Raw genomic sequence first — 25,868 nt, 5'->3', positions numbered from 1 at the left:
TGCTAACTTGATTTTCTGTTCACAATCATTTAAAGTTCCTTTTGCTTTCACAGACACATTGAAATTTGCTTTATCTTTTGCTTATTTTTAGTGTTTACCTTTATAATGAATTGCTGTGGAGAATTATGGCATGAAAGGTTATGAAGAGTCTTATATTATTCTACATTAATAGATGTAATTAATTGCATATAATGAATATATGAAATTATTTTTTCCCAATGAAATAACAGAAGAACGCTAGGTTTTGTCAGATCAAATTACTATTGTTGGGGGGCTTTTTTAGCCCTCCCCTTATCTTTTCTTCCCCCAGCTCCACTAGTGAAGTTAGTAGTTCAGTCCTAGTGCATTTTTACTGAGGGTAGAGATACACCCATTAACTAGCATGGAAATTAGAACAGGCCCTCTTCCTCCCTAACTGATACAAACTGATAGAAGCAGAAGGATATTCTTGTAAAGAATGCCATTACATACAGATAGCAAAACTTTTTTTTTTTTCTTAATAAAATTATCGAGATCTGAAATTATAAAGATTGCTATAGGTTATATAGCTCAGTAAGGAAGAAAGTCACTTATTTGGCATGTTTTGGTCTTGATTAAAAGAATCAGTGATCATTGTCTGTATGGTAAAAGTTGTTCATTCATTGTGCCTGAGCACAAGTGGAATAATTCTTGGAAATTACACAAAATCATTTTTGTGAACCATATTTTACCATAGCAGAGTTCAGTATTTGTATTGATTTGGTTAGGGATGCCTATTGCAGAAGATTCTATTTTATAAGCAGTTAGACAGATAGCATTTAATAGGAAGAATGTGTATCATGGATTAAATATGTGCTCAGAAAATAGGAAACTGCTAGTTTTTGTATCTCATAAAAATGGTAATGCAACAATTAGCAGGGTCATATTATAAAGCGCAGACTTTACTCTAGCTTAATGGATCGAGGGATATGCATTCATCAGCAAGGATGGATTTAGCATAAAACGACATGTAAATGAATTGATGACTGATCATAAATTAATTTTAGTGCTGAAGAAGTAATAGAGACACAGCAAGATGCCACTTTATCATAGTATTTTACAGCTCAGCAACATTTGAGCAACCACTTAATGTTCTGTGCGCATTTCTTTTCTAACAGCTTGAATAAATTTGAGAATTTTTTTGTGCCTTTCAGCAATACGGAAACCAAAAAACCTAAAAAGATTGAAAATGCAAACACAAATAAATTTGGCTAAATGACATAAATTCATTTTTCATTAAATGGTTATGAAGGACATTAATTATGGTTGGACCTCTGAAGTGCCAAATATGTATATGTGTTTTGACTCAATTTATTTAGAGTTTCCTGTCCCCACATAAAAATTTTAAAATATTAATGGTTTATTTTAGTTGTATACATTTAATATTTGGGATATCTCTGGGGAAGTATATTGTAAAGTATAAGTCCAAGCTGAATTTTTAAAGTATGATCACATTTATTCTGCATTCAGGAAATTCATGTTTATTCTAATGTTACAATGACTACTGCCCCCTGTTATTTCATCACTTCCACTAAAATTATTGGTCATTCCTTCTTTATAATCATGACCAAAGAGGTCAATGCCTTTCTCCTATACACAGACTAGAGGAATTCTGTAACCAATTTCAGCTGGAGTAGCATCAGTCCCTGGGGACTTCACCCATACCTCACAAACCTGATCAGTCTGGTCCTGTTCCATCAAAAAACCTGCAGAGGAATAGTGACTTAACATTAGCATGCACTTAATGGTCTTATAAAGGAAAGCACATAAGCATGCCCATACAAGTCCCAGTAACATTGGTTGTTAATTTTAAGCATGCATGTAGAGTTTTGTGTATGCAGAAGAGTACCAAATGGAATTTTCAGAAATGTTAGGTTTGTTGTGAGCAGCTTTTATTTCACAAGTGCATTAGATTTTTTTTTTCCCTGAAGTAAAGCAAGAATACGCCTTGCAAAGAAAAATACTGTTTTTATTGTAGGCAAAATACCACTAAAAGCTGTAGTGCGCAACCTACAAGAAGCTAGCACCTCAAGTACCCCTACCTTTCCCTGAGAGCAAAGAAGCTTTCTGTTTGCGTTAGCACCAAGAGATATTTTATGGAGCAAGAAAACAGAGTTCAACTTTTCACAGAGTTGATTTTGTTCCACATAAAGCATTTACTGCTGCTGTCAGCAAGAGTAAAATTTACAGTTGCCAGAAAGCGTAAAAACTCAAATGTGCTCTTGGAAAACACATAGTGAGTTGCATGTAAAGGAGACACTAAAAGCCTATTTCATTCCATTTGCAAATGCACAGTTGATCTGAAAGGGATGTCAGCATCTCTTATCCTGCCTTTATTCAGAGAGAAACAAATGTGCATCTAATTTGGGAAAACAAGAGGCCGGTGGATGCCATTAGAGAAGGCATCCCCATGTGCACCCAGTGAACACAGCTACATGGTGGCTTGAGGGGCCTGGGCTGGGCTGCAGCAGGCCCGTGCCAACTGGGCCATGTCCACACCCCTGGAGGGCAAACACAGGCAGAGTGAATGAGTGGATATTATGAGAATTCACCAGGTTAGCGGCACACACAGCTTTTGGTGATGGCAGCTTGCTGACTCGAGCAGTTATGAAAAGCTTTGCTTCGGTTTGCAGTCTGCAGGTGGTCCAGCAACCAGAAGTCACGTCATCATTTGCTTTAGTTGTTAGCTGCATTGACGTCCTCACCCAGTATAGCTCACATCCATGCCAGGATTGAGCCGTGCTTGCAGCATGACAGGTGCTGCCTCCTCACGTAGGTGATAGAGGCGAGGGGAAGGAGAAGCGACCCATGGGCAGAGTGCCTGTTGGTGCTCTCTGTCCATGGGAGTGCAGAGGAGGTCAGGAACAGGGCTTGTCTAGAGAGTTAGCCTGAAAAATTGGCAGTCTGAGGACAATGCTCTACTGATAATTAACATTTTGGTGTTGTTAAGAAAACCTGGCATGGCTGTGAGTATGTAAAGAGAGAGATGTATGCACATGTGTTGGACAGAGCATTAAGGACGTTTGCAGATTTTAAGTACATCTCATACTTAAAATGTGAACTCTTTTTTTCAGCTGGATTGAGCCCTTCTAAGAGTAGATGAAAAATAGCAACTGCTCCTAGAGACACTTTAAAACTGTTCCATGATCACATGTATTATATCCTACGCAACAGCTCAGTGGCTGGTTAGCAAATGGACAAAACAATGTAAGCAAATGGAAATTCAACCTTAATTACCTTTAAAAGGTCCTCCAGTATATTAGAAACCTATGTATATTGGTGCATACTCTATTCAATATGTATTTCCATATGCATCTACACAGAAAATAGAATCATATAAAACCCTTGGGCCCTGAAACTAACAAAATACATTGTAAGTTTTCAGCACCTGAATATCTTTGATATCTGCAGGTCTAATCATATTTTATGTTTCAGCTTGTGCTTACATATTTTGCAGGATGTGTTGATAAGCAATTGTTTGAAATTGTCCTCAGCTATAGCATTTCATTTTCTTACATCTGCACGAAGTGTTTTATCTCTAGTATCTCTTTTCATACACAATCAGAAACTCTTACTAAGACTTTCTACTCTCCATTCTCTATGATGTTCTATCACACTTTGATTGTTAGTTCAGATTGTCAGTTAGTCTTCTCAGAGGAAATGAAGTTTTAGCCTTCCCTTGCTGTTATCTAGGCTTCCTTACATCTGTCTACATCAGGTCAAATCTGTTTGGAAAATAACAATTTTTTGTGTGCTCTTGGCAAGCAGAATCAAACCCTGTCACTCTCTGTTGCACTTACCACACTTTCTGCCTGTCTGACCTCCATAGACCTTTTCAGTTTATTTTCTTGTATCTTAGGAGTGTATGGACTTTTGTTTTTGTAGCCCACCACTTTGCTGACATTAAAGATTCAGTCACTGCCACATCACAGAATAATCTGTTGTTCTCAGGCTGTTTGATGCAGCATGCTACAGACTAAATTTCAGTATTCATTTATTGTACTCATTTCTTATTTTCTCAATATATTTTATATTTTACATGATGTATGTAGTTATACAGATATAGTTATGTAGCCTATCAGTTTGGTTCTAATAACTGGGTCAGCATTGATTTACTAGTTAACGATTTCAAACAAAATAATAATTTATTGGACAAATATTAAAAGCGCTTTGAAGAACATGACTTACACTGCTGTACATTTTATATATATTCACATAAATTCACCTGTGCTTACTGAATAGTAAAGTCAAGGCCATTATGTATCTTTCCACGTGTTGTCATATTTTGGAAAACTGGTTCTCTGCAGATCCTCATTGGTTCATTGGGATTTTTCTCAACATATGTATGCCACTTTTTAAAAAGCAGCCTTCAGCAGCCTTCATCTTCATTATAAGATGAAGAGGAACCTGTGCCATCTCAGAGCAATAATACTCTATGTCTACATGGTGCCATGCAATGCCATGTGGTGACAGGTCCCAAAAGCAGTGTGGTAGCTTTGTACTTTAACTGGGTTTGGTAACAAATAAGTGGGGCTGCCCTGTTCCTGGAGCAAAGCTAGCTGTGTATTCTTTGCCTCATTTTCCAATGCACGTTGTAGAATTATCCTGTGATATTTATGCATGATTTTCAGAAGTACAAAACACCATCAACTCCATCTGTAACCTCAAAAGAAACAGAATTTCAGTACTTCCAGAAAATTTGAATTCAGTGATGGCTTTGGAAAATACATATTGTACTGTTGATAGGTCCTTTGTGCACTGAGAAAAATAAAAGAATATAAGTGAAGAGTAAAATATGATTCCTTCCCTCAGTGTTTTGCTCTTCACATTTTAATTACATCAAGATTTCTATATTCCTTTTTTTTTTCTTTTTTTTTTTTCCCCACTGGTATCTGGTTTTCTGGGTCCATTTTTATGACGTTGTTATCACTTTGCTCTCCTGCAGTGGTGGTAATCTATAGCTAGAAGGTATGGCTCACTGACTGACTCAGTATTCATTTTGAGTGTGTATTTGCTCTGCTCTTGAATGTCTATTTCTAACCTGTTAAAAAGGAAATTTTAATCCCCCGGAATGAACTACCTTACATCAGCTTTGTTTGGGCCATAAAGATTGCTCATCTGTTTCAAGGTTTGTTTGAGAAAATGATATGATGCTGGTCTTGTTCAGGATAACTTTTGAAGCCTATGTCTGACTTCAGCCGTATCTGCTGAGACATACACTTGTGCTGTCCTAAATTAAGACTTCATTTTGCAAATATTGAACTAGATACTGCTGTAAAATAAGTCAAGTAAAAAAAAAAAAAAAAAAAAAAAAAAAGTATTAATTTGGGTCTCAGGGAAAATATATTAACTTTCAAAAAAAATTTTTCATGCTTGTAGAGGATGTGTATCATTTTGTTTACAGGATGAGAGCTACATGGAGCAAGCTATGAATGGGATCCCATTTAGTTGTGACAGTGCTCTTTTATATCAAATTGTTTCAAATAAACTTTGGGTTTCCTGTTGAGAAAGAACATATTAAGTGGGTCTTTAGCCATTAAATGAATACTGTTCTTTTGTACAAAGTGTTGTCAAAGTAACTTTGAGTTTCCTGTTGAGAAAAGACATGTTAAGTCAGTCTATAAACTTTAGATGATCAAAAAATATCAAATCTGTACAACTCACTAGACCCCTACATTTGTTTTTAGGTTCAATGGTAAATGGATGGGGTTCTGCGTCTGATGAGGACCGTAACTTTTCTAGTCATAGATCTAGTGTAGGTAGCTCCTCAGATGACTCGATCTTTACCAGCGGCAGTTTTGCACAAGCACTGGTTGCAGCAGCAGATAAAGCTGGTTTTAGGCTGGATGGAACCAGCCTGACAAGAGCAGGTTTGTAGACTCAAAATTGATGCTTTCTGCATGAAGGGTGTCTCTGCCTGTTCTCTTCTTTTCAGTGAACCTGCGTTTTACTTCACATTTGTCTAACATGCATGTAGTAAGGTGGATGGAGATATTTTTATCAGTATATTTTAAATGAAACCTTACATTATGTTTCATTTTAGTCACTTGAAGAAATTAATAGCACAAGCTTCTAATCAGCACTTCTAGTCTGCTACTATTTCTCTTTATGCTGACTCCTCAATAGATTTACTGACATATGCTCTGTTTAATATTTCGGTGAAGAAATCACTAATTCTGTGATGCAGTCTTTGATGATTTCATTTCTGCAATGTCTCCTCACAATCATTTACATTTTCAATGATTAAAATCACATTTAAACTGTTATCTCCATCCCTGCTTTTCTGTTGCATCTTCCTGCAAAAAAAATGTATTTTTCTGTGACGTTTTTCTAAACATGGGGGTGGAATGGTGTGCTTTTATTATTAACAATACAAACTGTTTAAAAGTATTTTCAATCAGCTGGCTTTAAAAATATTTAATTCAATAAATTATTATATTTGATTGAATTTAACTTTAATTATGCCAACTAAATTAGCCAAGTTAAATGTAACAGAAGTGACTACTACTTTTGAAAACAACCAATCTTATCTTCTAGAATGAATGAATGAAAAGTAAATATAATTTTATTCATAGTTTTAAAGCTCCTTATTTTATTTTTAGGAAAAACAAGCATGCAAAAAAACATACTTTTAAATATTTGCTACAGAGAATATGTTTGCATTTTCTCAGTCTTATTGAAATAGCAAAAATACCTCATTATTTAAATCCAGACAACCTAATAGTAAATATGAATTTGGGTCATATCTTCTGTTACACTTTCTCTTCCTATTCCTACCCACAGTTCCCATAATATTCCTATCATTTTAAAATTTTAATTATTTGTCTTGTATAAAGTCTATCCGTCAGTAAAATATGTGCATTCAGGATAAATGTCTCCAAATGTTAGGGATAATAACTGCTGGCTTTCTGCATATGATGACTTTATGACAAACAGTGGCTTTTAGGAATTAAGAAAAGAATCTACAATCCTATGCCAACAACAAACTACAGGGTGAAATTCCAGCTTTTTTTAAATCATTGAGACCTTTCCCATTGAGTTTGGTTAGACATAATCATCCTTAAAAGATGGCTACTTTACTGATAAAAATAGTTAAAAACCTCATTTACTTCTTAGATTAGTGGGACATTGACTGAGTAAATTTGTTTTGTCATTTAAATAAAAAGAAAGAAAAAGCTGCTGTAGATCTTCAGCCATCTACTATGGGCAAATGGGACCAAACAATAACTTAAAATTATAGTGTTATGCTTGAAGAGTCTCCTAAACAGTCTTGAATGAAAGGAGCGAATCCTTCCCAACCTTTTCATTTTTGTGTTTTTATGGACTCAATAAAAATAATGCAAAGATTCACCCCAATTTAATGCCACTTGTTTCAGTCCCTCTGAGAAGTATAGTTTCCACCACAAACATGCACATAACAAAAATATATGGGTATGCAAGCACAGAGATACTTTTAAAGATGATTTCTTGTCATAGCTATGTAAATGCAATATACAAGAATGGGATGAGAGCTCTCTTGTCAGTTATATTTTCTTAGCTTAATCAGGTCACAAACACATTTAAACTGAGCACTTCCATGTAACTCCATGGATAGATTATTAGAGTTTAGGGTAAAAAAAAAAAGAAAAAGAAGTATCCAACTCCTGTGGCTATCTTTCTGTTGTCTTTTTATTCTCTTAATGATCCGGAGGCTAAAGTGAAACAGGAAGCATCTGTAAGGAAACAGCCCTCCCCTTTTTTCCCCCCACAAAAATATCAGCAAATGGAAACAACTCCGCAAGGCTTACTGTAGTTTCATTACGATATGATACCTCCCAGAGTAGTGTGATCAATCAGACCTGCCTATTATGGATCTGCTGTACCACAGTAAATCCGTCATAGTGCAAAATGGTGTTCTGTAGTGGAGAAGCAGCAGAATTATTTCTGTTCCCTGCTCTGGAGGAAAACTGAAGCTCCTGACTTTTTACTCCTTTGCAGTTGGGACAGTTATTTTCTTCCTTTCAGAACAGGTGTGAAATATTCTCACTGATGTGAAAGAAGTCCAACTTAATAGCCTCACATGGGTGTGTTTGATTGCCAAGCATAAAAGGCTCTGGTAAATCCAGGCACAAGGCAAGGCATCTCTCCTGCAAGACACTTTGATTCCATTTTCCAGAAACCATTGTGTGATTTGCCAACGTAGTTCAGCCAGTTTTCCTTTTAACACCCATGGGAAATTAAATCAAGAATTAGTGAATTCATCCCTGTCTTCATTTGCACACACTAAATCTGCTATAGAATCTGACACTGCTCAGCAGTTCTTCCTGGAAGGGCTGCATACAAAAATAAAATGCTGTAATCAGATATTAGGTGCATTGAAAAATGTGTTTTGGGAGCCCACACACCATTTGTATTTGCCCCGTGTCCGATTTAGGTCAGTGCTATTTTATTTTTCTTCATTTTCATGGAGGGATAAAAGAGAGAGTTTTTAGAGTATATATTTTTTCCAAACCAACTTTCTGAATTTATAATCACATTTCTTTACTTCAGAGAATAAGTGTGAAGGTTCTTCATCCAGCACTTGCTAGTTGTGCTTGGATGTTGCAAGTTTATTTTTACAAAACATATGTGTAACATAATGTGAACTAGGATGGAATTTCGGGCTTAAATCCGAATTTCTTCACATTAGTGGCCTTTTTTTTTTTTTTTTTTTTGTACTTTTAAACAAGATCTTTGATATTTTGTCCATGCTCATCTACTCTTTTATACTTATCTATGAAACAAAGGCTTGATCACTTTTCTTTGTCTAGCTGCAGCTGTGCAAGCTATAGAGGTTGGTGTTTCCAGCCTTCAGCCCAAATGCTTATTACTGCTTTCTCCCATCTCCAGAATTAGCTGCTTGGGTGGGTGTTCTGCAACCCATTTCAGTTTAAATGAGCCAGGTTATCAAAGGCATACAGTTCATATTCTTTAAGTTCAATTAGCTTTTTTTTTTTTTTTTTTTTTTTTTTTTTTTTTTTTTTTTTTTCCAGAGAAGAGTTACAAAAAGTCCACATGAATGATTCAAATGTGGTAACCTCTGGTAGCTGGCAGTGACATGCAGCTGTGAGACAAGCCAGCCTAAAATCAGGGTCCTCCTAAGGGTGCACATCAGTCAGAAGATAAAAGCTCAGGCCTTAGATAGTCAGAAAAATACTGAAGTCAAATACAGAGGTGTTATTCTAACATGGACTTATTAATGCTAAGTAGTATGTTAGACTATAGCTACATTTTTCACTTTGCCCTCTTTTTGCATTGAGAATATTTAAAATAGTGTAGTAGGTAGCATTTTACTCCTGATTAGGCTTATCTAAATCCAGTTGTATGTGGTGGCATGCTGGAAATAAGCGTGTCTGTTACAATGCATGAAGAACAGTGTGGTACTCAAGCATGCCTCTTCCAGAATTTTGGCTCTTTTAAGTTTTTTTTTTTTATGAAAAAATGTAACTCACAGGAGGGTAGACTCTGGACTAAGTTAACTAGAAGATAAAGCAGCTTCATACTAGCTTAGGAACAGTTGATCAGAAAAACAACAGCCGTTTTGCCACTTTTCACCAAATCTCAGAGCATTTGGGCCTACGCTTGCACTGACAGAGCAGAAATTCTGACTGGTTTATAAGCTTCCCCCTGCAGGGGAGGTTAAAGAAAGTAATAATGTTATATACAAGTTCTAAACACATCAGAATATTAACAGCACTGAGATGCTGGTAAGAACAACATACAGGAAAAAAAAAAAAAGAAAGAAATTAAAAGTCAGTGATACTTAGTGTTCTCAGATATTAAGTAATGAACAAGCCTAGCAAAGTGTTAACTGAATAAAAATATCAAAATAAGAAGTGGAGTAAATGAACTGTGCTCCTGCAGTTTCTGCTGTGATGCTTATCATGACCTGCTCCATAGAACAGCATCAAAGATGATTTTAAAAGAGAAATCATGTAGCTTGTTTAGTCTATATATAAAAAACATTTGGGGAATAAATGCATTCAGAATACATTGTAATTAAACACATAAAATACTGAAATGAACAGGAAAATTTTACCTTTTAAATTCCATCTTTATTTCTTGAGAGAAGAGAGCCCTTAAGTATACAAAGCTGCACTGCTACATAGCTTGCAAAACCAGTAATGTTTATCTCAATGGAGTTACTCCAGATATACCGTGCACATGGGAGCTCCTAAAATGAGAATCTGGCTCAGCAAACGTGAAGGTGGAAGGCAGGAGGAGATAAATTTGATATGATTGCAGAACTGTTTTCTTTCCCTGCTGAAGGCTGAGGAGTTGTTATGACACATCTGTTCTGAACACAGAGCAGGTAGGAGTTACATGGCGTGCAGTAGTTTTAGCACAACAGATGGAATGGCTTTAATTACAAAAGTAAAGAAAAAAAAAAAAAAAGTTTCTCACTTCGCTTGTGGTGTAACTTAAGCAATTGTCATCAGCAGGTACCTCATGGGGACACTTGCTTGCCTCTGAGAGTTAGACCCTATTTAATGTTTCATAACAGACATTAATAGAACAGCCTGTTTCAAGTCAATAATATTTTTTTTTCATCTGGTTTCTCTTTTTCTAGGCAAAGCATACCCTTCCTCTCAGAGACCTCGGCCAAGCAGTCCTTTTTCTACTGACAGCAACACCAGTGGAGCTGTCAATCAGAATCAGAGGCCAAGGCCCACTAAAAAACACAAGGGAGGCCGGTTGGACCAACCCCCCTTGCCTCATCGCAGGGAGGGAATAACAGATGGTAAGTGTGGTGGTGGGGAGCCCCTGGCAATGGGCTGCAACAAGCGGGTGTGCAGAATGGGGGAGCATAAAACTCTCTTTTAAGGCATGTCCATTACCATGAATTACTTGTTTGGTGAAATGGGGTTGGCAGTATTGCAGTGTGGCAGTGCTAGCAGTGTGGAACCTGGTTAAGTGACTCTTCAAGGACCTTTTATTTGTTTCAGCTCTGAACAAGTCAGCATCTCTTAGTTTTTTTCAGATCTCAGTATAAATCTTACAAAAAAATAATAATTGTGCTGTATATGAGTTAACATTAAAACGTGACTCATGGGTAATTTCACATTAAATCTAAATAGCCACCACCAGCACTAGCAGCAGATAGTGAATTCCTAAGGAGAAATGTACAGCCAGTCCCACAGTACTCTATTTGGTTTGTGCTGTTTTTCACAGCCACCCACAGCTATAGTAATAAGTGCCATACTTTCATGTGAGGCATGATTCTGCCTCACATCTTGTCTTCCCTGCTTCATTCCTGAAATTCACTGACATCAGTGACTTTGTTTTCCTCTTTCATCTGCATTTCTCTCTGACCACAGCTTTCCATCTAGAAATTTCAGGTGTGTCTGCTCTGCTCTTCTAATCACTAAGATCAGCTCAGCTTTCCATTATCTTTGTCCACCCGGTCTTGAGTTTGGCAAAAGATGCAGTTGCTGTCTGTTACTCTTTGAGGAGGGCTGGATAAGAAGGTGGCCAGCTGACTACCTCCCCCTCTTTTGTTCTGATATGACTGGTCACTGTAAGTGTTGAAATGGTCAGAGGGAACAAGCAGGCAAATGGAAAAACAATGTTAAAGGAGCCACCAAGGATAACTGTAATGCCGAGCAGATGGGAACGTGATCACGTTCCTCATGCTGACCTCTCTTGCAGCTTTCAGGGCAGGGTGATTTTGAGAGCTCAGCTGATCCACCTGCCTCAGTGACACTCCTGACACTGGCTTGACCATGGAAACAAGTGTGATGCCAGTGAGTCTGTCTCCTAATTTTTAGTACACCTCAACAAATCTTCCAGCAGATGTGGAAGGTGTTAAAAAAAAAATCACTTTAGAATAAAAGTCTTCTGAATTCTAGTAACCATTGCTTGAGAATCCCTTCATTATCTTCTTTTGTCAGGTAGCATGTAATAAATAAATTTGGTAGAGAGCATATTTAGTATGGTTTATTTATTACTCTAGGTGCATGTAAAAATATGTTAACAGTATGCAAGCTGGACTGTGGCCATTAAAACAACCACAGCTCTCCTCTCAGCCGTGTTCATCAGGTATACAGATAGTTTTGCAATATGTTCTGACAGATTCCTTGATTGTCAGACCACAGAGCGTAAAACGGGTTCCAGAAGTGAAAGTCTTTACTAGAAAGGTTATCATTATATCTCATGTTCTGAGACTCACCCTCCCTGCCATATAATTTGAGGAAAGAACTCAAAATAGCTTAGACCCTACTCATATGGTTTTCATTGGTTTAAACGTTAATGCCCTCCACTTCTGGATATATTCCAGAAGCCTCCATGCTACACAGATCTATTAAATAGATGTGTCCATGAGAGCAGTAGAAATTCTATAGAAATTCTGGGTGTTGCTTTTGGTGCTGGCAATACTCTTTCTGTGAATACAGTAATTCAACACTTTTGTATGGCATATCCTGTCACACTGAACTATGAACCTTTTGGGCCACAAATTGCGTATACATTTGTGTTTGTAATGCACTAAGTGTGCTGGGACTTTAATCTTTTTTTTATTTTGAGTACTATTACTGTAGGAATATTTATCAATAAGGTGATTATCAGAAGATGGGAATCTAACTCAGGTCGTGAGAGAAGCATGACTCCTCAGGGTGTGACTCCATCATAAAATCTGACATTGTTTTGAATTGGTGAAGGAGAATGAATTTTAAGATTTATTTAAAGAGAGGAATCTTCTATGGTCTTTGATTTATTCTTTATAAAGCATTAACTGTAGTGGAGTTTTTTTAGTATATTTGAGTCAGACCACCAGTGTTATACCCTTATGCTCAACGATCAACCACTCAGGCATAGGCAGTAACAGTAACAACTTTTGTGTGCAGGTAACATAAAATTTTTCTGTTATAAACCTAATTCAAATGCTTACTGTATGTAGTAAAAATGTGTAATGTATTAAAATCATAGAGAATCCTTTCTCATTCTCTCTTACCACAGAAACAAACACAAATTGTACTGTTTTTCCATCTCAAGTGTTACTGAGTCATTAAAGTGTAAAGGCAAGTCTGAGTCATAGCTAAATTTGCAAAAGAACATTTGTCAATTAATGAAGCTAAAGATTGCTGCTGCCACCTGTATGCATGTAAACAAACTAAATTTAGGAACCTGTGGTATACAGAAATTAAAAATGGGAATTGTGTGCTTTGTGTAGAATATTGCAATGAAATTAACAAAGATGTGCAATACTACTGTTCTTAAGCTGCTGTTAGAAAAAAGAAGTAGGAGAGCCTGGGACAGATCCAGCAATTTTGAGCTCAAATTCAGGGCTGTTTATTCAGCCTGGGCCTTCCTGATTTTAGTGGGAAACATCTCTATACATTTTCTCTTGGTTTGGAGTTTTCTCTTGGAGATGTCTCTAATCCATTCCCTTATTACTGCTTCCCCTTGGATTTCTCACATGAGAATATACTTAGTTTGTCAGTCTTATTCAAATTCCCAAGCTGGATGAGTCTTAGCATCCTGTGTTTAGGGCTCATCACATATTGAATATGTCATTTTAAATTTCTATTTCAAGTAAGCTCCAGCTATGTCCTTTCTCTGCCCTTTCTAGTACACTTCCCGAGCACTTCTTCCTTGTTAACTGTAACCATGTGGGATAGTGTAAAGGACCCATGGAACTGTAATGTTTAATGTGTATCACACAGATCCCAGATGTTCTAAGCATATGAGGATACAGCTTCATGCTTACTTTTGACACCAATCCATACAAATCTCCTAAAAGCCTATTTTTTCATTTCCTTCATTCTAAGGTCAGAATCCTCTGGAGACTGATTCTAGACTGAATCATTATATTTGTCCTCCTGTGCAACTTGGTTTTTAACTTCCCTATCCTAAAAGACTTTGGAAACAACAGAAAATCCACAGAGGAAGTTAAAAGCTCTTCCTTAGTTGAACAAAGTGTTTTGTTTGTTTGTTTGTTTGTTTGTTTTTAAAAAAATAGAGAAGTCATAGAGGACATGTAGTTATGGATTAAAATGGAGAACTGTGACTTAAGATTCCTATTAACTTTCTCGCTGTCTTGCTATTGTGTATTACAGATCAATTTTTGCTAAGGTGTGCGGTGGAGAAGTTGCTTACCTACTGATGCTAGAAAATAGTTCAGAGACTTATTAAATGTAGCAGTAATTATCACCCCTAGGAAAACAAATGACTAGCACAGATAGAAAGATATGTCCTTATACTTCTTGGTTTTATAACTTGCTTTTTTTTTTTTTTAGTTAATTATGAGAGGTTGAGCCGAAGCTTAACTGGTGCCTGAATCATTTGGCCTATGTTATGCCTTCTAAAGGAAGGCTGGAGTAATCCCAAGCCAAACATCCATCTGCCTCTGATAAGGCACTCTGATGTCCTACAGCTTTTCAGTCACAATCCCTTCATTACTAAATCAATAAGACCATCACTGCCCCTTTCCTCCTCACCCCTCCCTTCCTTGATACACTTAAAAAATTGCCTTGCAAGTCTGATAATCCTGCCATTAGATGCTGCAAGTGGAAGTTTGGATGGCATCCCACTAGCCTAGGAAGTTACTAGCTCAATATGGATTTTCAGGTGTTTTACCTGGCACCTGGAAGATTAATGTCATGTAAATGGAAGTGCAGTGACAATCAGTGACATTTATCTTTACTGAAAATCCTCCTGAAGTCCCTAATTTTCTACATTCAAATCTTTTCTGGAGTGATTGACATTATGGAATGAGTTTGCTTGCCTCTCTGTGGTAATAAGTCTGCCTGTTAGGGAATGAGAGGACTAAGTCGTCTGATCTCTGTTACCCTTTAGTAGCAGCTGAAATCCCAGTCATTAGCCATCATGTATGTACAGACTTACAAGTGTATGCTGAGACAAATAGATGTCTTTTGCTGGGAAGAGAGATGAGAGGTAGGAAAAGGCGAGACTTCTCTGTGGCATTGGAGACAGAAACTCATAGTTCCAGATGCACGGTGTCTTTATATATGCTCTGACAAGATAACAGAAGATCTGCAGCATAAGATGAGTTGTGGAACAAATCAAAAGACACATTGCCACACAGAGCTCTCCTCCAGCTTCTTTTATTAAAAAGGAAGGGTAGGTGTTAATGTGACAATCAACCTCAGTAAAAAGGTGAAAAAGCGAATGGTTTAGTCAGGTGATGGTTGGCTAGAATTAGTAACCTCCTCTACAGATCTTCTCAGACATATCTGGCATAGTTCAGTAAGCTTGTACTCAGGCTGGAGACAGCTCATATTAATTCTGTAGTCCCTGTAATCCTTCTAGAATTGTGTGAAGCTGTGAAGCTTCATCAGAAAATAACTTTTTTTTTTTTTTTTTTTTTTTTTTTTAATTTCAGCTACCTCAGCCACAGGTCTAAAACACCCAAAGAGCTTCACAAACATGTTTTTTCATTTCATTTCTATTCATCAAGCAATTATTATGCCCATTTTGAGGATATGTAAAAGCAAAAGTCAGGTTAACGTCAAATCAACAGCATAATCCTACTGTAATTCCAGGAGTAACAGATAGATCTAGAACATACAGGACAGGTTAAGTACAGTCTTTGCTTCTCAGTATCTAATTAATAACAACTATTAGATTGCAATTGCTGAAGAAAGGTGCTGTATGTTAAGTTTATATAATGCAATAATTTAAACCTTTTTTTTTTTTCTTTTTTTTTGGTAGTGATACTACTACTTACAATTTTAGTTTATATTAAACTAAATATTTAATCTTGGAAAATTGCATTGTCCAGTGACATGTTATGACTGTGCTTACTGGATTCAATACATCTCCATTGCTTACACATCACAACTTCAGTAATATCTATTTCAGATTGCATAAGCAGATGCCAGTTGTTCTGTACATTAGCTGGTTACGATTGCAATAAAATCAGTTATAAGAAAAGCCATTTTGGAAGCCAACACTATAAGCAATTTTAACATTGGCAAGCTCCCATACTCTCCTGCTTCCACCTACATTAACTCAAGCATAGTCATTGTCACGAAAGGTCACATCTATATTCATAACTAAAAATTTCTCAAATAAATTAGATCTGCAAATAAAGAATACACCAAACTGGCTAGAAGATTGTTATAAAACCATTCTAGCCAGAAGATAGATATCTTAATCTGGGATATAACACTTCAGCTCTTAAAAAATATACAGAAGCAACATCAGATACAACTTCTTTCTCTTTTAGATACAAATAACCCACACATCTGCACACAGCAACTTTGGAAGCATTTGCGCCCCAAATGTAGGAGACAGAAATACTACCTCTAACAGCAAGGACATGAAGCTTCATATAAAGCTGAAATAGAGGCTTCAAAATAATTTAGCTTCAAAGGCCTCCTCAACAATATATAAAATGAGTTTAAGTCTCACTAGGATTATGAAAATCAGCTCTTTCTACAAGTAAAAGGGTAACTTACTCTTCCATGCCTTTTGAATTCCTTGATGAACCTTCACAACATGAATGTACAAAATAATAGAAAGTGAGGTGTAACCATACCTAGTGTAAACTAACATAGATTTAGTGAAGTTAGTGAGGCTGCATGGATTTATTTATGCATTGACCAGAACGATAATTAAACAACTAAATATAAACTAAATATAAAACAGGTAGCTTATATGGTAGAGTATACTATATGCTCTCCTTTTTCTTTCTTTCTTTTTTTTTTTTAATAATCTAAAGATTTTCTTAACTCTTACTAGTCTATCATATGGTTTATGTGAAAGTCTTACATTTAGATTTGCCATTGTCCAGATTCTATAATTAGCTTGGGTCATGAACTAAAAAACACAGTGTACTTTTGCCTCTGCAAATGTGATTAGAAGCTCTATCACCAATTTTACAAGCATCTTAGTCATAAACTTGAAAAAGGTATGTTGATAGAGAGACCAGGCAGGTGTCTTTCACCTTTCAACTGAAATTGTGTTTTGATTGGTTATATTTGCAAGACTGATAAGCTTAAGAGTGGTGGTATTCTTGTCTGTGAGGACTACAGCTTTTGAGAGAACTTTGAAACTGTACTTGAATAAAATGTTCACTCATTGCTTGTTCCATTTGAACATGCATTTACCAGAGACACATTGATGCATTTTCAGTGACAATAGGTTTTGTGAATAATTCTTTCCCAAGATTTTGTGGATTTTTTTTGGCATCTTGTTGAAGTAACATATTTAGATTTTAAGTGTAAGCCTCAAGCTGAAAATGAAACCCAAAAAAAGGGGGTGATGAAGCAAGCCTCCCAATATGATAGGGGAAAATTACTCTGTCAACTGGCACAGATCTGGTTCTTACAGTTCTTTCTTCTTAGTCGCTACACAAAGAGCCAGATGGAGTATACCCCATGGAAAATAAATATCATTCTTGGAAACGTAAGTCAGGGCTCAGAGTCTATTGATTATTATGGATGTTAGAAAGAGCTAGCAACACAATAACCTGCGGTAGAAAACTAGTGGAAAGTAAACAGACATTTTTCATTAACATGAAATTTCCTCTTTTTAAAATCAGCAGATTCATACCATTTGTGAGGGATTTCTTCTGTTTGTTTCTTTTCAGCATCAAATAGAAGTTCTGTTTGAATTAAAAATTAGTTCATCTAAATCTTATTCACGTTTTTTAGATCTTCCACCACCACCCGACCCGCCTCCTGGTCAGGGTTTAAGGCAGCAAATAGTCCCTGGCCAGCGTGGAGGCTCGGCAGAGAGGAAAGGAAGCTCTCTTGAGAGGCAGCATGCACCCAGCGTAGATGACACAAAGAGCTCCTTGGACCGGCAAGCTAGGACGTCACTAGAGTGGCAGCGGCAAACCCAGGAGTGGATAAGCTCCGCAGATCGCCAAGAGGATTTCAGGAAAGCCCAACACAAGCAAGCATTCGGATCAGGTGCGTGTGCGCTGCACCAAATGAGGCCACGTAGAGGGCTTTTTGAAGCTTTTCAGTTGAGGATTTCTGTATCTGGCTAAGATAGCCTTCCATCCCTGCATTCCCACATTGCTGGGGCTCACGCTAGAAAATGAAAAAGAGACATAGTGAAATTGGAGCTTGTGGTCCAAGTTTTTTCCCTCCTGCAGCCATGAAATCTCATTAGCACCTAACTTGGTGTGTTCTTTGCGGTGTTTTGGCAATTAATAATGTTGTTAAGCATAGCAGTAGGAAAAAGGGGAGCAGTTTCAGGCAGGCAGGAAAGGAGGAAGAGATTTTTAGAGTAGTTTCTGTTAGATGTATTTTTTCATACATACAGGGCTATATTTTCTAGTTCTTTCAACTTGCATCCAAATTGGCAGTTGTTTCAGTATATGTCCTTCTGAACTACTGCCACTCATTCAAACTATATTTATAACACTGTCTTCTCCTTATTCAAGTATATGACAAAATAACATTCATCTCCTAGGCCTAGCAAGATGATAGCATGGGCTTTCACCTTTATACAGGACCTACTTGTTGCTGAGTGCTGACTTTATCTTTTAAATGGATTTCAAGTCTGTAAAAATGTGTAAAGGAGGCAATGATGAACTGGAGTTGCAGTTCTACACCATTTGCAAACCCCTTTTCTCAGCCTGACCACGAGTGAAAGCTGCTGTTTCAGAGCCCCTTACTAGGGTATTTTCTTTAAGCCACTAATTATATGTTATCCTAGTGATGATTAAAGTTATACAAGAAGGCAGTTGTTCAAAGACAATTAACACACAAAAAAATACATGATATGCGGAGCTTTCTTTAGAGCTACACTACTTCTTCAAGTCTGTATGTAGCTGTATTGTAGTGACAATAGACACACTCATATTATTCATCTTTTTTTTTTTTTTTCAGATTTTATTCTAATACTAACTTTCCTAGTTAATTTATCACCCTAATATCAATGACATTCTAAAAAAAATAGTAGTATGCTGGCAAAGCTGCCATGGGGGCAGGATTTACTGAGTAAAGTCCTCCTAGGAAATATTGCTATCCATATTAAAGTTTAAACATTTAAAATACAGTACATATTTTAAAATGTAACAGTAATGATACAGTTAATACCCCTTAATCTTTCAGCTGCATAAACAAGTGGTTAGTTGTTCATGTTGCTAAATGATGATGTGAAGTCTCAGTTTAAAAATAGCATTAGTGTGTGAAATTAATGCTACTTGGTGTAATGACAATTTTAACTAAAATGTGCAAGATGTACAAATGTATACAAAATAGCACAATATACTTCATGCATCTTTTTTTTTTTTTTTTGAAATGAATATTAAGTATACTTGTTTGACCTTCTTAACCACAACTTTCCTCCTTTCCTCTACTTTAAGTGTACAAAGAGAAATTGTCAGTTATTCTGTGACATAGAGGGTACACAGTAGTAAAATTCCCATACTGCATGACTTGCATTTTTTGACCATAAATAAAAAGAACTTGATATTGACACTTCCAGTGCCCTATCTGAGCACTGACTTTAGGGCTGGAGTGTCTTGTTCTTGTCAAATTCAGGATGACCAGGGCAAGTGCTTATCCTTCATGCATGACAGAGGGTTGCTCTAGGAGGTACTGTGGTTTTAAACTGGTGGGACAGGTTCAGACCTTCATACCTGTATGTCTTTCTTCCCATCCCTGCTTCTGCACTATGTCTTTCTTACTCTGTACACTTTTCTCTGTTAGTTTTTTAGAAGGCTGCACTTGGATGGCATGCTTATTTTTTAAATAATATTAGTTGTGCTTCTTCTCTTTTCCTTTATTAATAACAAAGATCTCTGGTAATATGTTCTCTTCCAGTTTTCAAATATTTTCAGAGGGAGTTATCATTAGCTATTAACTTCCGTAAAATAAGTGTCTTGCAGTTAAGGGAGCTTCATTCAGACATTGCCAGGCTTTGGGTGAAACTTTGAAAGCAGATGCTTTATTTTGAAGGTGAATAGAAATAGAATATCTGATGTTGGGAGCAGGTGTCCACTGATTGCATTCAGAATAGACAAGATAGCTGAGTTCCTGCTAATGGCTTAATTGTGGGACAACAGGAGAAGCACATCAAATATGACATTCTCAGCTACCCCTCTACAGAAAGTAGTGCTAAATAAGGTTAAAATAATTTTGACAATATTGGTTATTCTCTTGGGTATATTGGTTAGCCTCTTGGTTATTCTGTTGGGTATAGAAATGTCTTACTTCCCGTGCATACCCAGATTTTGTATAGGATAGAATTATGTTATAGAATAACTTCAGAAAAGGCTCAGTCTTTCAAAGAGAAAGGCGTTGACAAAGCCTCCCCATATTCTTTGCAAGACTGAGGCATGGGGCACTGTCTTGAGAGCTGTCTAATGAAAGTGAGCCTATTCTAAGGACTTTAGACACCTACCTTTCATGTGCTACAACGTTACAGAAAACTTAGCCCTAATTTTATGTTACAATTGCTTATTTTATGGATTACATTTATTTCTGAGGACAGAACAGGTAATTTAACACACCATATGCTCTGTAATGATAATGTACTTTATATTTATTCATGGTCGTTTTTTCTCGATATTTCATTGAACCCAAAGGAGGCCTTATCCCGAGTCCACAAACTAGAAAAACAAATCAGTTGACCATATATGTCATCTTCAGACTCTTTTGTAATGCTAGTGACTTTTCCTTCTATCCTCTAAAAATATATCCAGCTTTCTGCTAAACTGATTTATGTTGCTTGCTTTATTGCTGCCTTAATGCAAGCTGTTCCATATTTCAGCCAGCCTTTGGAAAGCAGGTTTGCATCAGATTCTGTTGTTAGGAGTTGATATATAAAGAACAGGTAACATAATTTAGGAGGCTTTGGCTGTTAAATGGCATTTTACTATGTCTTTTAAGCAATTCCTTACATTTCAGCAAGGGCAACACAGTCATAGCACAAAACGCTGATAATGTCCTTATGTCCTGCAGTGCAAATATTCTGGTCCCTTGGGCAGAGCCATAGGGAGATACTTCGGCAGAGAAAGAAGTCGGCTGTCTGCCCTCTTCTGCAACAGATTTATCTTATGAAAAGGTTCTGTTCAATAGGAGATCATATGGGGAATTCATGTATCCTACACACTTGTGTTGGTTGACACAGAGAAGAAAGTCCTGTGTCTCCTCCACAAATATGTTCTCGTTTAGCGTTTCCCTAAGTTAATTGTGTGCCCCTGCTGCAGCCAAGGCAAAGGCTTCGAGATTGTGAATAAAAGCATTTTTATCTCCTCTTCCTTTCCAGTCATCCCCACCTACTTTTCTTTCTGCTCCCTGTCAAAGAAAGTACGTTTCTCCCCATCAGATTGTTTAAGAGTGAAAACAATGGAAAATAGAATATTAAAAAAGCAACAGCAACAACAACAAAACACCTTTTAGCCCAGATTCAATTGAAAAAAAAATGAAGATTCAAGCAGGAGATATTCTACTGATTTCAGAAAGAGCAATTTTTGTGTTTAAGGCTAAGGATATATACTTAGATTCTATCTTGATTCAAACAATTTAGCAACGTCTTTTTCTTCTGCTTCTAAGACAGCAAAAGTGGATCATACGCAACAAAGAAAATAGTTCTTCTATTTCAGTGTTAAATCAGTGCTGCTGTTTTGCTTCTTAGATCAGGATTATTACAACAATATGCCCCAGAAACTCTAATCAGATGAGATGTCTTGTTTTACTTGATGCTATGTAAAGATATTCAGTCCTGTGTTTTATTGAGTATTAATGCTACTCTTGCAAGCAGTTCATTATTATAGGTCTTTCCTAAGAGGTGAAGTGAGCAAAAGTGAACCTTTTCCTCATAACAGAATATGAAACAAGCTGCAAGATTTACTCACCCCAAATATTACAACTGCTAATGTTATGTGTAATACAATATTTTCCAATGTAATTCACAGCCAGTTAAAAAAAAAATCTTCAGCGTACTTTGCTTCATTAGAAATTACTGAGCTGCTGGAAGCTAATTAAATTAGCTGATATTGTAGTTTTTTATCTAAATTGATTGAGGTAATGTTACCATAATTTAAACTAAAGAAAAGGAAAAAGCATATTCATGTAGGCTTGAAGCAAAAATCTAATTATAGCTGCATTGTTTTGGAAATTGTATGTGTATCCATTTTTATTAAACAATCTATGATTCGTGATCTATTACCTCATAATGAATCTAGGCTTTTTATAATTAATACAAACTAACTTGTGCATTTACAAGAAAGAAAGATTAAACTCATGCTTTTTTTTGTTTGGTTGGTTTTGGTCTGTGGGGTACAACAATGAGCTGTGTATTTTCTTTGGTGAAATGGCTATACTGTAAAGGAAGATAAAAGATAGATACCTGAAAGCAGGGAATGAATATGATGAACAGAATAGCTTGTTTGTTTCTAGTGTATTGATTTTGTTTTGTTTTGCTTTTCTAGAAGAGGCACTGGTACCTTATAGTAAACCTAACTTCCCATCCCCTGGCGGACACAGCTCTTCAGGAACAGCTTCTTCTAAAGGATCGACCGGACCTAGAAAAGGTGAAGTCTTGCGAGGAGGTCACCAACGCAATGCCAGTGACCTTCTTGATATAGGCTATGTGGGATCAAACAGTCAAGGACAGTTTACTGGTGAATTATGTAAGTTTATCTCTAGCTATAGTTCGAACTCTCAAATACACAAAAAGACACAAATTATAAATCCATTGTGAAGAGAGGAGGAATTTCAGTGTGATAATCAGATTAAATTTTATCAAGATATTTTTGACTTCTGAGGTCTTTTTCCTTTGATGACAACCAAATGAAGTTCATGTGCTGTTTCACTTGAACCAGTTCAAATCTTTTTAAGTAATGCCAAGGTTATCTACATAGTACATCTTTAAATGTGTAGTAGTAGTGAAATTGGAAACAGTGTCAAAATTAAATAGAAATTCTAATATTCTAGAATTTTCTTTGCAAAGTAAAAAAAAAAAAAAAAAAGTATTGGAGATTTTTCTCAGAGGAGTGAATGAAAACTGAACTTCCTGGTCATAGTGGCAAGGTTGTGCCTTTTCCTAAAAGGTTGTGTTTTTCCTAAACTAACAAGGTTGTGCTTTTCCTAAACTTTCTGTTGCTTGTTGAGTAGTGTTCTGCTCTTGGATATGGGTCCTGTTTTTCAGCTGTGCTACCCAGTTTCTCAGTTGTATATCCCAGCTCCTTCCTCAGTTTTCCTGGCCAGAGGAATTATTTTCCAAAATTTTTTTTATTATTACTCAGTATCTGTTAAACCTTGATAGAACCACACTAATGCTGCACACATAATGGTGGTACTAAATGCCTGAAAGGTTTGAGTCTCTTGCTTGAAGTATGCCAACATCTAACCTAGCTCAGGCATATTGGTATTTTTACTAGTAAAAGCAATGTAGTTGTTGGCATGTCTGCCTCCTATTTGCGGCAGTCAAACTCTCAGTACCTACCTACTGTTACCTCCCAGTAGCTTGTAAGAGAGCTGTTGGTGATTCACACACCCTGAAATGTGCTATCTCAGGTATGGATATGGTGTTGGTAAGTGCTGAATTTTAGCATCCATCACTTTTCATCTTAGCAATTAACTCCCTTCTCCCAACCTACTGAATATTCATCTTGTGCTGCAGTAATATTGCCATAGGCTTTGGTTTGTGTTTTTATTGTTTTGTTTTGTTTTTCTCCTTATTACAACTTCTTTCTTTCTCTCTGTTTCTTTCTATAGAGTAGTTGAGAAGACACATTGCAAGCTGCTCTGATGGACCATCAGGTCTGAACTCATGGAAGTGATGACACTAAACAGTGCAATGAACATTTTCTTTATTTATGTACTATTAAAAGAACTGTAAATGCAATGTAAAGACACACAGCCACACATATCCCACAGATAATTTACTTGTGTTCTTCTCTTTAATACACCATTCACCTTAAACTATTCCTTGTCAGGAGTATAAAAAAAGAAAAAAAAAAAATCACCCTCCAGGATGAAAAGGGTTTCCTTCTGTATATAATTTCTTTTGTTGCATTGCTATGCAAGTTCACCTTCTTTTTAGCTATGTTCATATTCATGTCTGTTTTTATTGGTCTGTTGTACTATATGTGAATTAATAGGCTGTGGTGCCATATATTAACTTTTAATTGTGTAACTTTTATGTTTAAAGTTTGCACTGCAATTTTATTTGGTGATAAGCACAAAACTTTACTCCTCATGACATGAAGAAAAAAAAGAGACTGAATGTGTGAAGAAGGTTTACGTACTGTAAGCTACTTTGGATAATGCTGGATGTAAAGGAGTATGTTAGGTGGTTTTCCATTGGGGTGTAGAAATGAGAAAGTGACAGGCAAAACTGATGTCAGTGAAGACATCAGAGACCGATTTAAATCTTTTAAAAGCAGGCAACATAGCTGCTCTTCCAATTTAAGAAGGGGTCAAAAGTTAGAACTGTTTGTTTAAAGAGTGAATATGAAAATTAACAGTAGCATAAGGTGGCCTAGACCCTTTCACTAGAATGATACCCTTAGTATCCATTTTTAGCCATCCAATGCCGCTAAGTAAAGAGAAGAAAAAGAAATCTTGCTACAAACAAAAGAAATTAAGGTGTTTCACTAAAGCTGTTTTATATTGCAGTTTGGAAAGAATTATCATTAATTTCTGCAACCTAAAATAAAAGTCAGAAATTTCCCAGGAGTAACAAACTGTATAAACTCAAGGAATACCTAGTAAGTAGTTAAGGATGCAATTTTATTAAGACTGCTTATTATTCAGGCTGCTTCCAAAAAAATAAATGTCAGAGTATCTTATTTCGTCTTTCCAATACATGTACAGTACATTAGAGGATAGAGCTGCACCACTGAAATTCATGACATTAATTGTTTTGATGCAGTCTAGACAAACTTTCATGTTCTTTTACCTGAAGTTTGTGAGAGCTAAAGCTGAATTCACTAAATTTTAGTGTTTGGAAGGAAAATAACAGTCAAATTATTTTCAGCTTGCATTAAAGATATTACTTGAGATACAATGCATCCAAAAAATTGGATATTAGCAAAGAAAATCTTTGACTTTTTTTTTTTTTTTTATGAGTGGCTTCACACCCTACTATGATGAGGAAATAATGCATGTTTATACACTTTTTAATAAACCAAACTCTGTAAGTGGACATTAATGACAGCATCCTGTCTCTTCAATAATTTTCATGACTTTGTCCAAATCTTCTGTACCTCTCAAATCTCAATGAGAAAATTGTCAACTTTTCTTAGAATATGGTATGTGGGTAGCCCACTCATTTGATGCTTAATTTAAATATTGCATCCTACAGCTTATTTCTGTTAGTTATCTGACCATAAACACTAGTTTCCATTTGAATACCTTTTTCGTATAACCAGTCTATGTTGTTTTATATATTGCCTTGGAGCTCACCAGTATTAAGGACACTTTTAGTAATGGCAGAATTTTAGAAAAGTAAATTAAAATGCTAAATATGTGTTGCTTTTCATTTCATTAACTTGTTCCATGATAAGATAAAACACTACAGCCATCAGCTATAACTCAGCACTATCAAATATAAAAAAAAATGCTAGTTGACTTCCTTAAGGTCAAGATCGTTATTTAGCAAGTTACGAACCAAAAAAAAAATAATAATAATAATTTGAGAGAAAAGAATGCATTTATCTCTATATGTGACCAATAAGAATAAGTAATTTTCCTGCTTGTTAAGTCATTATAGTTAAAACCATGGCTTAAAAATGTGCAAAAATGTTCAAGCAAGATAAAGAAGGCATCGTATATAAATATGAATGATTTTTTTACGTTGTTATTATCATATGAAGAGAAGATTATTCGGGGTACGATTCAAATTGAATTCTCCTGAAAATGTTTAACTAAGTAGAATATTTTTTCTGTCAATTTGAAAGCTTG

General features: G+C 36.2%; 1 protein-coding gene across 10 annotated transcripts in view; it reads left to right on the top strand.

Annotated features, from left to right (window-relative positions):
- The window catches only part of ROBO2 (roundabout guidance receptor 2), a 1,102,980-nt gene extending 1,077,379 nt beyond the window's left edge, over positions 1-25,601 (top strand). For 7 of the 10 annotated variants that reach the window (XM_032182831.1, XM_032182822.1, XM_032182864.1 and 4 more), the window contains 4 exons: positions 10,607-10,777; positions 17,652-17,912; positions 22,391-22,591; positions 23,679-25,601. In XM_032182831.1, coding sequence (XP_032038722.1) covers positions 10,607-10,777; positions 17,652-17,912; positions 22,391-22,591; positions 23,679-23,680 — 635 coding nt within the window. In that variant the 3' untranslated portion in view covers positions 23,681-25,601. The remainder of the gene's footprint in view (positions 1-10,606; positions 10,778-17,651; positions 17,913-22,390; positions 22,592-23,678) is intronic. The other 3 variants (XM_032182879.1, XM_032182871.1, XM_032182849.1) reach the window with 2 other exon arrangements.
- Positions 25,602-25,868: the final 267 nt, after the last annotated feature.

Source organism: Aythya fuligula, chromosome 1 (genome assembly GCF_009819795.1).
Source record: "Aythya fuligula isolate bAytFul2 chromosome 1, bAytFul2.pri, whole genome shotgun sequence".
NCBI lineage: Eukaryota > Metazoa > Chordata > Aves > Anseriformes > Anatidae > Aythya > Aythya fuligula.
The sequence above is the reverse complement of the archived record's forward strand: the minus strand, read 5'-3'. Positions and strand labels throughout refer to the sequence as shown.